Consider the following 14842-nt stretch of genomic DNA (forward strand, 5'->3'; position numbering starts at 1 on the left):
AGATTGTATGACAGTTTTCTGAGTTTTTTTTTTTCATTTGCCCCATCTCCTTCAGATTGGGTAATTTATCTTAATTTATCTTCAGGTTCACTTTCTGTCATTAATATCCATCTGGGAATTTTTTATTTGAGGTTTTGTATTTTTAAATTTCAGAATGTCCTTTTGTTTTTAGTTTCTATTTCTTAAGATTGTCCAGTTGTTTGTTCTTTATGTGAATATATTTCCTTTATATCCATTAGTGTCATTGAATAATTGCTTTGAAATCTTTTTTTTTGCTTTGAAATCTTAATCTGCTAAACCCAAATCTGTTTCATTTTGTGGTGCTCTCCATCATTTGCCTTTTGAGTACTAAATTTTGTTTTATTTATTTCTTATATGTCAGCTAATTTTGGATTTATCCCAAACATTATAAATAATACTTGTAGTCTCTGGATTCTGTTATGTTCCTTCAGAGACTGTTGATTTTTACAGGTTTGTTTTAGCAGATAGTTAATTTGAATTCAACCCTAAGCTGTTTGCCTTGCAGAAGGCAGCAATTGAAGTATTAATTAACTTCTTATCCATAAGTACAAAGGTGCCTAGAGCCTATCATGTGAACACTGATTTGCCAGAGATTTGATTAGAGTTTATATGCATATTTGGGATTTCTTCCTCTCATGCTTTCTTCTTTTTAGAATTAACCTCTTGCCTTCTAACTGCTGTGGTTATCCCAAACTGTTACCCTTTGATTTTTCGAACCAGCCAAACTTTGGGCTTCTATGTGAGTTTCAGCTGTACCTTTCTTCTGTTGTGGCACCCACTCGTGGAGCATATTCTCAGGCCGAAATCCATGAATAAAAAAAAAAAATCATGTAGGACCTTCCTTGCTTCAAAGTGTCAAATTCCCCCTGAAGTTTTCCTTTGGTCATTCCATAGTACCTTCAAATAGTTGTTTTATAGTATGTTGCCCTGGGAGAGTAGATTTGTTGGGACAACTTAGTCGATACAAGAAGTGGAAATTCTTCATATGAGTATCAAAAGTAGGGATTACATGTAGTTGCCTTAAAACTACAGAATGATTGTTACTATTTGCATGGCATTTTTTTAAATTATAAAAGCCATTTAATGTAGATTATCTGACAATGATTATTAACAAAAATGTGTAGGTGTACTTCTGGCCAAAAACCTGGGCAGGAAATTTGAAGCCTAAATTAAGCATAATTATATGAACAAAATTATTTGATAGCTAAAAGCAAGAAATGAGGAGGAAAATAATGGAAATTTAAAGGTATGGTTAGGAATAGACAAATTTTGTGTCTTTGGGGGAGAAATGATACCTCTACCAGGTAGACGAGAGATGAAGAATAATTATGTGAAGTAGTCTTTTCTTGCTACCTGGTTCTTTTGGTTCTTTAAATTTTAACTTAAGCTTCTTTGTATAGCCCATTTTCTCTGTGTACTTTTAACTAGATCTTAGTTTACTTCTTTTTCCCCAAACTCTCATTCTTTCATATGGGACCCTTGGTTTCATTGTCTTGGTTTTATTGTAAAAATTCTTATTTATAATCTTCATAATATTTATCATACTTTGACATTTTAAAAATAATTTGGTTTCTCTTTGTTCACTACACGATAAGCTCCTTGGGAATCAGGACCATACGTTTGTATGCCCAGCTCTTAGGCTACTGCCTAATATGTATTAGATGCTCAGTGAGTATTTGATAATGAATGAATGAGTGAATGATACCTACACAAACATGTACACACTTGAGTACCAAGGAGTGCAGAGAGCTACATATTGTCAGTTTTAAACTTTTCAGTACAGATGAGATTTTGTTTGTTTGTTTGTTTTGCTTCAGTGTTTTCTTTCCTCACCTTAATCTAGAAGGAGATGATGGGTGTGAATTGACGAAAGTTATTAAGGGAATGTTTCAAATTGGGATAAAGAAAAAAGTGACAAGAAGATTTGGGGAAATCAGTAAAATAACAAAGGCAAGAGTCAAGGTAGTTTATAGGTTAAATAGGGTTTGGGTTTTTTTTGGTTTTTTTTTTTTTTTGGTGTGTGTGTTTTTGCAGCGCTGGGGATCAAACCCAGGACCTTGCATTTGGTAGGCAAGTGCTCTACCATTTAGCTATGTTCCCATCTGTCCTTTTTTTTTTTTTTTTTTTTTTTTTTTTTTTCTTTCCTTTTTTTAACTATAAATTTATGGAACACTATGAGGTAGTAGGAAAAATTCTAAAGGGGTCAGGCTAGGCAAGAATATGGAATTCCACTCCTCCCAAGTGAATTAGGCTGTGGTCTTGAGTAGTGAGACACTTGAAACATGGAGATGAGTGGTGAAAAGCAATCAAGTGCTTTTAGTTTCCTATTGCTTCTGTGTTTTAGGGTTCCTGGGTCCTAAAATGATAGTGAATGGTGTTAAAAGCAACAATAGTTATTTATAGGTTATTATATTCAATTTTCTTAGTATTGAAACTTTCTTGTCTTTACAGCTCTTGGATAAGCATAAGAACACAGAGAGCATGGTGGAGCTTCTGGACTTATATCAGATGGAAGATGAAGCCTATAGCAGCCTGGCAGAAGCAACAACTGAACTCTATCAGTATTTACTGCAGCCATTCCGAGACATGAGAGAACTTGCCATGCTACGAAGACAGCAGATCAAGGTAGTTTTTTTTAAACACTAAACAGTAGTTTACTTACTACTTCATTGTTCTCAGCTTAGCTAGCCATCATTTCTTCTTCCTCCCCTAATCCCCCTTTTTTCTTTTGGTACTGGGAATTGAACCCAGGGCTTCTGCATGCTAGGCAAGCACTCTACCACTGAGCTGTATTCTGAGCCCCGTTTTGAAAAACCATTTTATTTTGAAATAGGGTCTCACTGAGTTGTCTAGGTTGGTGATAAACTTGTGATCCTCCTGCCTCAGCGCCCGGAGTAGCCGGGATACAGGTGTGTGCCACTGTGCCTGGCCTGACCATGCATCTTAATTACTAAAGGAGGGGCTGGGGCTGTGCCTTAGTGGAGCAGTTGCTTGGCATGCATGAGGCACTGGTTTTGAGCCTCAGCACCACATAAAAATAAATGAATAAAATGAAGGTATTGTGTCCATCTATCTACAACTAGAAAATATTAAAAAAATTACTAAAGGAGTTTTAAAAATAATATAGACAACTACTTGTTCCTTTCTCTTTGTTGGGGTCGAGCCACAGCATTTCATTTTAAAGCATCTCCAAAGGTAATTCACACACACACACACACACACACACACACAAAAGAAAAACCTTGAAGTATAGAAAGTAGTGAATGCATATCAATTGTGGGATCATTAATGTTGAAATTTTTCTTGTGGTATATTATTTTCTTATGTGCAGGTAAGAAAGATTTGTGTGGAATTGATGGCATTACAACAGCTTTTCTTTCCCACCTCCCCAATCATTAGTCTGCAGTGATTTCGATTAGTTCATATTGCTGCTGCTCCCGTGGCCCAGAAATGATTGCTTTCTGTGAAGCCTAATAAAGTCTGGGAAGACTGATTTCTGGGCGGATGTATTTGTTTTGAATTTTCCTTTTCATGTTTGTTTTTTTCTTTCTTTTTTTTTTTCCCCCTCCTTTGCAAGGTGCTAAGGATTGAACTCAGAGCTTTACACATGCTAGGCAAGTGCTTTACTAGGGAGCCACATTCCCAGTCTACACCCCATTTTGGGGTACCAGGGATTGAACTCAGGGACACTTCATCATGAGCCACATCCCCATCTCTATTTTGTATTTTATTTAGAGACAGGGTCTCACTGAGTTGCTTACCACTTTATTTTTGCTGAGGGTGGCTTTGAACTCCATGATCATCCTGCCTCAGCTTCCTGAGCTGCTGGGATTACAGGTGTGTGCTAGCACACACCGGCTTCCAGCCCCTTTTTATTTTTCTCTTTTCTTTAATTTTATTTTCTTCTCTTCTCTTCTCTTCTCTTCTCTTCTCTTCTCTTCTCTTCTCTTCTTTTCTCTCCATATTTTGGAAAGGAATAATCTTAGGCCCATAAAAGCTTAAACTGAATTCTTGACAAGATGTCAAAGAGTGAAGTTAATCTGTGTTTGTAGAGAAATTTATGTCTTTAAGTATTTAAAATTAGATGAAGAAAGATCTAAAATCAGTGATTGAAGCTTCTACTATATGAAACTGGAAAATCAGCCAGGCATGGTGACACATGAAACTGAGACACGGGGATGGTAAGTTTGAGGCCATCCTGAGCAACGTAGCAAGAACCTGTCTCAAAATAAAAAATAGGTAGTTAAGTGGTAGATCGCCCTTGGGTTCAATCCCTAGTATTGGGACAGATAGGGGGCGGGAGAGAAGCAGAAGAAAAAAACAGAGTTAAATAAAAGTGAAAAAATCGAGAGTAGAAATCAGTGTGAAGGGAAACAACAGTAGATAAAAATCAGTGAAACCAAAATCTGGTTATGTAAAAAATAAATAAATATTTCAAAATATTTTAGAAATCTATTGAATTGATTAAACAAAAATCAGTACATTTCTACAGATAAACAATACAAATAAATTTGTGCCAACAAATTCTTTAACTTAGATGAAATGAACACACTTCTTAGAAAAATATGAATTATAAAAATGGACTTCAAGAATACAGAAATTGGGCTGGGATGGTAGCTTAGTGGTAGAGCACTTGCTTCACATGTGTGAGGAACTGGGTTCAGTTCTCAGCACTGCATATAAATAAAAATCCATTGACAACTAAAAAATATTAAAAGAAAAGAAGACAAATTTTGGTAGCCCTGTATCAGTAAATTGAGGTCATAATTAAAACCTTTTCACAAAGAAAATCCCGGGGTTCAGATGACATCATTAGAAGATTCTGTCAAACATTGGAGGAAGAAATGATACCAGTCCTAAACAAACTTTTAATTAATTAATTAGAGTTTTATGGTTATAACTGATAGTTTCATTCATTCCTACAAACATGTATAGAAATGATTCTCAGTTCATGATTCTCCCGTTCCCTTTTTGTTCCCTCCCATCCTCTTGGTGCTCCTTCCTCTACTCTGCTGAACTCCCTTTCATTGTATATTAATTTGTATTTGATTGGTTACTTATTTAATCTCATCCTTTCCTCCCCCTTTCCTTTATTTTATTCTAGCTTCCATATACGAGAAAACATTCAACCTTTGAGTATCTGAGTTTGACTAATTTCACTTAGCAAGATATAATTCATTTCCACCCATTTCCTGGCAAATGCCATAATTTCATTCTTTTTAATGGCTGAGTAGAACTCCATCGTGTGTGTGTGTGTACGTGTGTGTGTGTACGTGTGACAAGTTCTTAATCCATTCATCTATTGACGGGTATCTGGGTGGATTCCATAATTCAGCTATTGTGAACTGTGTACACAAACTTAGAAGATAAAAGGTGAGAGAATACCTCTCATCTCATTTTATGAGGCGAGTATTTATCTTCATGCTATATTCAAATGAAGACATTGCAGAAAAAGAAAACTGCAGATAAATATCTCTTCACGAATACATTATTATCAATCCTGAACATAAAATAAGGCAGTAGGGGCCTATAAAAATGATGATGTGCTGTGATCAAGAGGGATTTTTTCTCAGAAATGCAAGGATGGTTTAATATTCAAAAATAAACCAATGTAAATCATCATATTATCATAATTACAGAATGAAGGGAGAAACACTATATATCCTTTCTACAGATGCAGAAAATATTTGGCAAAGTTCAGTACTCATTTGTGATAAAAAAACAAATGAGGAAGAAGAGTAAACTTTCTCAGCCTCATAAAGGGTGTATATAAAACATCCACAGTCACACCTACTAGTGAATGACTGAATGCTTTGACTTTAATATTGAAAACAAAGCAAGACTGATACTCTCTCCACTGTATCTTTTGTATGGTGGTAGCGCTAGGGATCAAACCTAGGATCTTGAACGTGCTAGACAAGCACTGTCACTGATCTACACTCCAACTCCATCTTTCCTCACTTTTATTCAGTATTATACTGGAGGTCCTAACCAGTTCAGTAAGGCAGTTTTTAAAAACACAAATTGGAAAGCAGGAAGTAAAACTCTTTATGTTGAAAATCCTAAGGAACCTAAAAACTAGAAATGCTAGAAGTAATTAAGTTTAATTTAGAGGGATATAGTTGCATTTCCTGTCTTCTAGATATCAGCAACTTAAAATTGAATTTTTAAAAGCGCCACTTATATTAGCATCCCTATACATAAAACTTTTAGGGATGAATTTTTAAAAAATATATTCAAGTCCTATATGTTGAAAATTATAAAATTTTGCAGAGAGAAATTAGGATGTCTAAATAAATGGAGATATGGAGCATATTAATAAATTGGAAGAAATAATGTTTATGTGTCAGTGTATTAGTCTATTTTTGTTACCATCATTAAATTCCTGAGGCGGACTGATTTTTATAAAGAAAAGAGGATTACTTAGCTCACATTTTTAGAAGTTCAGTGTCCAGATAGCATGGTGCAAGTTCTGGTGAGAGTCCTCTTTAGTTGTATTACCTACCTCATGGTGCATGTAGCGTATGCCTGTGTGAGGAAGAGATCAGGAAGCCAGAGAGAGACTAGACTTCCACAGTCCCTTCCAAGAGTCCAATCAAAACTGATCTAAGGAACTACAGGAGACCTCACCTCTTGAAGGATCCACGGCCTTCCAGTACTACCACCCTAGGAAGCAAGCCTCCAACACATAAACCTTTGGAGGTCATGTGGAAACCATATCCAACCAAAGTAGGTATCATTTATAGTCAGCTTTAAAGATTAAAATTCCAACAGGACTTATAAAATTTATTTTTATTTAAAAAATTTTTTTAATTAACAAATAAAAATGATATGTATTACATACAATATGAAATTTTGGTCATTGTGGGATCACTGAATTGAGCCACTGATATCCATTAGCTCACATACTTATTTTTTGTGATAAGAACATTTAAAATCTGTTAGTGACTTTCAAGAATATAATATACTGTTAAATATAGTTACCATGTTGTACAGATCTTTTTAGCTTACTGCTCCTAACTGAAAATTTGTATCCTTTAACCAATATCTTCCCAAGAACCCATGCCCCTGACCCTTTCCCCACCAATCCTGATAACTACCATTCTGTTCACTGCTTTATGAGTTCAACTTTGTATAATTTACACAAAGCGAGATTTTGCAGTATTTGTCTTTTTTGTGCCTGGAATGTGTCCCTCAATGTAATGTTCTCCAGGGTTATCCATGTTGTCACAAGTAACAGGATTTCTCTCTTTTTGTAGAGGCGGAATGGCATTCTAGGTGTATACATTTTATTTATCTGTTCATCTGTTGGTGAAACTTAGATTGATCTCATCTCTTCAGTTATGGATAATGCCACAGTAAAATGGAATTGCACGTGGCTCAACATACTGATTTCATATCCATTGGATATATACACAGAAGTGGGATTATTAAATCATGTAGTTGTATTTTTATTTTTGGAGCAACTTGCCTACTGTTTTCCATAATGGATGTACTAATTTACATTACCATCAACACAGTGCAAAGGTTCCCTTTTCTTTACCTCCTCTCTAACACTTTTTTCTTTTTAGTTATAGCCACTCTAACAGGGGTGAGGTAATATTTTATTGTGGTTTTTAACTATTTCCCTCATGATTTGTGGTGTTGAACATTTTCCGAATACCTGTAGGCCATTTATATGTAGTTTTGTCTGTGTTTGTCCTTTGCCCATTTTTCGATTGGGTCTTGCTATTGAGTTTGTTATAGATTTTGGATATTAACCCCTTATCAGATGTGTGGCTTGATAACACATTTTCATAAACTTCACTCTGTTGGTAGTTTCCTTTGCTGTGCAGAAGTGTTTTTGTGTGATGTATCCCTTTAGTCTGTTTGTGCTTTTGTTATCATATCCAAAAAATGATTTCTTAGACCATTATCATATAATTTTTCCTGTGTGTTTTCTTATGCAGTTTTATAGTTTTCAAATTTGACATTTGAGTTTTCAGTCCATTTTGAGTTGATATTTATATATGGTGTGAGAAGAGCCTAATTTATTTTTTTATTTTTTATTGTAAACAAATGGGGTACAACTTGTTTCTCTGTACATGAAATAGAGGCATATCATTTGTGTAATCATACATTTACATAGGGTAATGGTGTTTGATTCATTCTATTATTTTTTTCCTTCTCTCCCACCCCTCCGACTTGTCTTTTCCCTCTGTACAGTCCCTCCTTCCTCCATTCTTACCTCCCTCCCACCCCCCGTTATGTATCATCATCCACTTATCAGCAGAGATCATTCATCCTTTGGTTTTTTGAGGTTGGCTTATCTCACTTAGCATGATATTCTCCAGTTTCATCCATTTTCCTGCAAATGCCATAATTTTATTCTTCTTTATATTCCATTGTGTATATATATTATATATATATAATTTATATATATATATCTCCATCACAGTTTCTTTATTCATTCATCAAGTGAGGGGCATCTAGGTTGGTTTCATAATCTGGCTAATTATCTGCATGTGGATATCAAGTTTTGCTAATGCAGTTTATTGAAGGGAAATGGTCCTTTGCCCATTGTGTGTTCTTGGCACTCTTGTCGATTTTGACTTAGAACAAAGTTTTCTTAATCTTTGGGAAAGAAAGGCAGAGTTTTTTAGAGATTGAAAAGAAAACTTGAACCATAAACTAAAATTTGATTAGTTGGACACTTCTGCTCTTTGGAATGTTAAGGACATGAGAAGGCAAGCCATAGACTGGAATACTTGTACCTGTAATACATTTGAAAAAGAAATTTTACAGCTTAGCTAGAGAAATGACATTAAAAAAGTGGGCTAAATTTTTAAAAAGACACTTAAAATATGGCTAATAATGAATGTAAAGATGTTCACAGTACCAGTAGTCATCAGAGAAATGAAAATTAAAACTATAATGAGATACTATTGTGTATCTATTTAGAATGACTAAAATTGAATTTTGTCAGTTTGGAGGGTGGTAGGGATATGGAACGACTGGAATTTTCACACATAGCTAACCAGATTTTAAGGTGGTATAACCACTTTATAAATACCTTGACTCTTTCTTCAAAAGTTAAAACATATGTTACCTTACAACCAGCTATTAGACTCCTAGTTATTTAAACTGGAGAAATGAAAAAATTTGTTCACAGAAATGTCTTGTAGGTAATGTTTATGCTAATTTTTTGCATAATAGCCTGAAACTAGAAGTAACCCAAGTAGTATCAACAGGTGAATAGGTAAAGTGTGGCATTTCCATATAATAGAGTACTTCTCAGCAATGTAAAGGAATGAAAAGTCACCCTAAATCCAAGAATCCAGATTAAATATTCAAGAGTATATAGGCAAGTATATAGTAATGAACTGCAAAATGACACAAGTTCAGTATCTCATTGTGGTTGTATTCCATGGTTGAATCTGTTAAAACTTAAACAGATTAACTGTTCTACAGATTCACTTCATTTTATGTAAATTAAGCTAAAAATAATATTGCTTTCAAAAATTATGCTGGAAAAAAAAAACAGACATAAAGAGTACAAACTATGTGATTGTTGATATGAAATTCTAGAAATGATCATTCTGATATGTGTTGACAGAAATCTAAAGGGTCGTTGTATGGAGTGATGCCAGGAAAATTCCTGAGGGAGGAGGAGTAGTCATAAGAGAATCCTTTGGGGTGATCGATATGCTCTAAATCTTAATTATTCTGGTTGTTAAATAGGCATAGAAATTTGTCAAATCATCAGAACTACATTTTAAAGGGTGCTTTTTGTTGTATAAGTTATATCTCAAGGTGATTTTTAAGAGACAAAAATATTAAATGAGAGTAAAGCACATGTTTATGTAGAAGCACATAAAATAGGGTGATCAACACTGCCTAAATATATGTGGAAAAAGAAGGATCATCTGGGGCTTCACTACTGCACAATGAATAAGAACCCAGTAGGAAGTGGGTATGTGTGTCAGTACAAACATTGGATTGAAATAGTGAATATTCCAGTTAGAGATATGTTGAAACAGGGATGGTATACTGAATAAAAAGTTTGTGTTTTTATTCAGACAGTGCTTCATATTTGTCAGTATTTAGTAAACCAATACTTCCTCAATCATCATACCAACCCAGTGTCATTGGTAGTTGCTAGTAAGTGGCACGGTTGGGATTGAACATGTTTGACTGCAGAGCCTGCTATATTAGTTATACCACCGTGTGTGAATTGTTTGCTGTGCTTTGGATCTAAGGATACAGGAAAAGAGAGGAAATTCTCTTGGAGCATGTTACCTCATTTTGCCATTTGTCTCCTACATTTTATAAATTTTGAATGTGCTGATCCTCCGCTCTCCTTTTCTACAAAGCAAGATTATATAAGTGCCTTTGTGTGAAATTAAAAAACTAAACAACAACAACAACAAAAAGCACCTTTATGTGAAATAGACTGCACCCACCCTCTGCCCCATCAGGAAGATTTGGATAAAAACCCCTACTGGGCAGATGTAGAAATATAAATGTCTTAGCAAAGCAGAGGCTGGATTTAGTTTCATCTTCATTCCACTTCATGGTCACGTGCTTTTGTGCGTGATGCCATTTTTACAGTATTGTGCCACGGTGCTGTGGATTGCATATGGTGAACTATGTAGTGCCACTACTGTATGTTTTAGACAATTCTCTTATCTTACCTCAGTTATATTTTCTTTGGTTTCCTTGCTTTTAGATTTCTCCCCCAACACCCCCCCCACCTCACTTTTTTAAACAGTGCTAGGGATGTAATATCTAGGTCTTTGTACTTGCTAGCCAAGTGTTCTACCACCATTCCTTTCTAATTTTTCTCTCCTCTCTCTTTTATTCCTTGTGAGAAAAAGTGTTGCTCTGTTGCTTAGGCTAGCTTCAAACTCAAGTGCTGCCTCAGCCTCTAAAGTAGCCAGGATTACAGGCATATGCTACTGGGTCTGGCTCACTTTAAAAGAAAAAAATGCACCATTTCACATTCTTGCCTGGGATATTAAGAGTCTCTTAGTATTTGTTTATTATTGAAGAATCATCTTCAGGCAACGCCAGACCTGGAAAATTTGCCTTGTAGGTATTACTACATCAGTATATTCACAAGTGAATCTTGGTATTTGCTTCACCAAAGAATCTGAGTTAGGTTTATTCCACCCCAGTATCCCAGCAATAAACAGAAATAATTTTTTTTCATATAAAACCCAGTATCCCAGCAAGTGATGTGGTTTGTGATAAGGAATTCCATGTCAAAAAAAAAATTGTGTTTATAAACTAGTTTCTCCTAGCTACCTAAATGGACCCACATTTTTTTTCCATATTAAAAACAGGCACTGTTTTCTTTCTAGCTGTGAAATTCAAAACAGAGTTGTCATTGTTTTTAGCACACGATCCAGCAGACCAACACTGTACATCTTCAAGTTTGCCAAGTTAGGAAAAGAACTTAAGAGTATCCTTGCTTAATGTTTTAGGTATATTAAACAAGGATCTTAACAGTTGACTAAAACATTGTAGCTACTAAGTTCAAAAAGTCCCTTAAAAAAACAGCATGGGGGTAAAATGCATGTGTGTCTCATATATCTGTGAACTATGTGCTTAGTGAAGATGAAGATGTTAATTCAACAGCAATGTACAACTTATCTTCAAATAATTGTCACAAGATTTTTAAAAAATATATACTTTAGTTGTAGATGGATACATTTATTTATTTCTTTATTTTTATGTGGTGCTGAGGATGGAACCCAGTGCCTTACACAGCGAGGCAAGTGCTCCACCACTAAGCCACAACCCCAGCCCTGTCACAGGATTTTTAAAAAAGGAAAAAAAAACTTTTCCTCCCCAAAAGCCATGATGCAAATTTTATCCCCTCCCAGTCCTACATATTTAATCATGCAAATAAATGATTTCTATCTTAATGTTAAAATTTAAAATTTTGAACACTTTGTTCTGTTTATTAATTTTCTCTTCTGTAGTTACATTTATTGGGTATTTTCAGAAAATAAAAATCATTATTTCAACAGGACATTTAATGTAAAGATTTGTTAGCTAGGTGCAGAGTGGAACAGATAATTAGGAAGGCAAAAAAGGAATTCTAAGGTACCTGAGAGGAAGCAATTATAAAAGGAGCTACCACTCCTAGGATTGGGGAAACAAAGGGAACAAGTTAGAATTATTAAAATTTAAGCATAGAGGGGCAAGTCTCTTCCTCCTCCAAACTCTTCTGTTGGCAAAGCCTAAAGGAGATTTGCTGATCCCAAATCCTAGCATTACAAGGCAGAAGGATGAACTTGGAAATGCTAGACAAGAATTTATATACTTCAGGCCTGATAGATGTTGTATCTACAAGTTTGATAGGTGATTTAAGAAGCAGCTTAGAAGAAGCATACTGAGCATTTCCTATTTTGTGTATATGAATATGTGAAAGTAGTAAAGCACAGTGAACTTCAGGTAGATGTCAAAGACTTTGTTGTCTAAAAGCTAAAATGCATTTCTCTTCTGTTTGTACTGTGAGTAAAAGTTTAACCATGCTACTGAAAAAGACTTCTATCATGAGTCCTGAATATAAGGTTAAAATTTCAACTTGCACCATCATTGAAGTCCCATCACATACTTCTAAATAATACGTTTTTCAACCAAGTTTTAAAATTAGAGGTAATTACAACAAAAGAACACACCTTTATGATTTTGTTATAAGCAGCCAAGTCCTCTAGAATACTTAAATCAAGTCTAAATATACCACTTATTGCTTAAAATCCCACAATGGTTTTGCTGCCTTTCAGATTAAGAATATACTCCTCAGCTACCTGATATTTAAAGACCCTCCTCATAGTAACCACCGCCTAATTTTCTAGTCTCACCTCTATTGCTTTTATTTGTTTCATCTAAACTCCTAGTAGGCTAGACTACTTATTGTCCTTTAGCATGCCCTGCACATATCTGCCTCTGTACTTTGGCTCAAGTTGGTCATTGGCTCCAGCTGGCCCTTTTTGGGTGTTCCCTCTCCCCTTGTACTTCATTTATCCCTGTCAATATCCTCCTTTAAAGCCATATGCAGTTATGAAACCCAGTGATGTATGTTCTGATCTAAATGACTAAATACATTTTTTTCCCTCTGATACTTTTTATTTTTCTCAGTGGTCTCAGACTTTTCAACATAAATCTCAGTGCTCTTAAAGTACCTTTGTTCTTTTTACCCAGAGACTCACTGTCTGTAATACCTGTCCCGCTGCAAAAAAATTTCTATTTGTTCTCTGTGAATCCACTTACTCTCTATTCCCTTTAGTTCTGACCAGACTTTGCACCTGAACCTCTATCCTTGGCATTCTCTTGGTATCTTAGGCATCTTTGTCATGATGTTTTTTCATATTCTGTTGTAATTCTTTAAGTGCTGATGTCCTTCATTAAGCCAAATGTCTTTCTATCTACAGTGCAATATTGGACTGAGCAGATGTGTAATTACCATCATTTTGAGTGGATAATTGATTTGATAAGTAATTTTTTCAAAGCTCTCACAGTTAATAAGTAACAGCCATATCTCCCCATTTCAAAACTGACTTCTGTGTCACAGATATCTTTGTACCACCTCACCCAATGAGATTGTATGTTCTTAGGAGGAGAATGTGCATGCTCCTCATTTATACTCCTTGAAGCACCTAGTACACTGGTCTCTTTATTCAAATTCTACAGTTGAAATGATTTACAGGAGGAGCCATGAGAAAGTCTAAAAAGGAGAAGAAAATCAACCTTATCCAGTGCATATTATGTTAGACTATTGAAATTAGAGGTATAGTAATCATCTACTGAGAATTAAAGTGGGGGGAGTAGTCCAGATGAGTAGGGAATTGGCTATCAGGAACCCAAAACTGCTGTTCCTGGCTTAAATTTCTTGGATTGGCATTGTTTTTATAGTTTCAGATATGGAACTCACATAGTTCCTTAATTCTTTTCCAACTGTTAATGGAGACATTTAGATTCTGGTCATATGTCCACTTCCCCTCTCTTCCCTGTACATTGGAAAAAAGAGGTAACTCATAATTTTGCTTCTTGCTGGGGCCCCATACCTGAAAAATGAACTTACTGTTCGCTTGAACAGAAACAGGAAACCTCTGGGATAATGTTCCTTCACTTGTGTAGTTGTTATGGCTTGTGAACCCAAGAAGAGATCCAGTCTTTTTTTTTTTTCTTATGAGTATGAAAAATGTATATATTCAATGAAGAAAAAAATTTGGAAAGTGAGTTTTCACTTTATAAGGAGGAGGAAAAAATTCACCACCAAAAGATGACAGCAGTAATACATTATGTTTATTTTGTCTTTTTTTTCTGCAACTCCTTTTGAATATGTCTGTGATTCTGATCTGTCTTCACCTACTACAAACTCCATTTCCTATGTTATTAAAAACTCTTTGAATGAAAAAAAAAAAAAGCAACTCTTCATAGAAGCTGGTAATGTAGCCCAGTGGTTGAATACTTGGTTAGCATGCTCAAGATCCTGAGTTCCATCCCTAGTGCCAGGAAAAAATACCAGAAAGTTTCTTTATAAACACTTGCATAAAGTTGTATCTTATGACTATATTATGCATAACTTTCCTATTAGATGTCTAGAATCCAATTTTTCCCTTTATGTCAAACAGCTTTGCAGTACAAACATCCCTGGTTATTATCTTTTGAACATGATTTCTGCTTAAGAATTTCGTGATTCTAATAGCCCCATTTCGTATAGCTTTAGATTCGCCCTTTGCTGGATCATTGTTTTTTATTACCTCACCTTGCCCTGGGATTTCCCATTAAGATGTGACCCTGCAAAATAGAAAACAAAAGACCCACTTAT

General features: G+C 35.1%; 1 protein-coding gene across 2 annotated transcripts in view; it reads left to right on the plus strand.

Annotated features, from left to right (window-relative positions):
• Jmy (junction mediating and regulatory protein, p53 cofactor) overlaps window positions 1-14842 on the plus strand; it is a 101303-nt gene that overhangs the window by 37038 nt on the left and 49423 nt on the right. For both annotated transcript variants that reach the window (XM_047555293.1, XM_047555294.1), the window contains exon 2: window positions 2473-2646. In XM_047555293.1, the coding sequence (XP_047411249.1) occupies window positions 2473-2646 (174 nt within the window). The remainder of the gene's footprint in view (window positions 1-2472; window positions 2647-14842) is intronic.

Source organism: Sciurus carolinensis, chromosome 6 (assembly GCF_902686445.1).
Source record: "Sciurus carolinensis chromosome 6, mSciCar1.2, whole genome shotgun sequence".
In the NCBI taxonomy this organism is placed as follows: domain Eukaryota; kingdom Metazoa; phylum Chordata; class Mammalia; order Rodentia; family Sciuridae; genus Sciurus; species Sciurus carolinensis.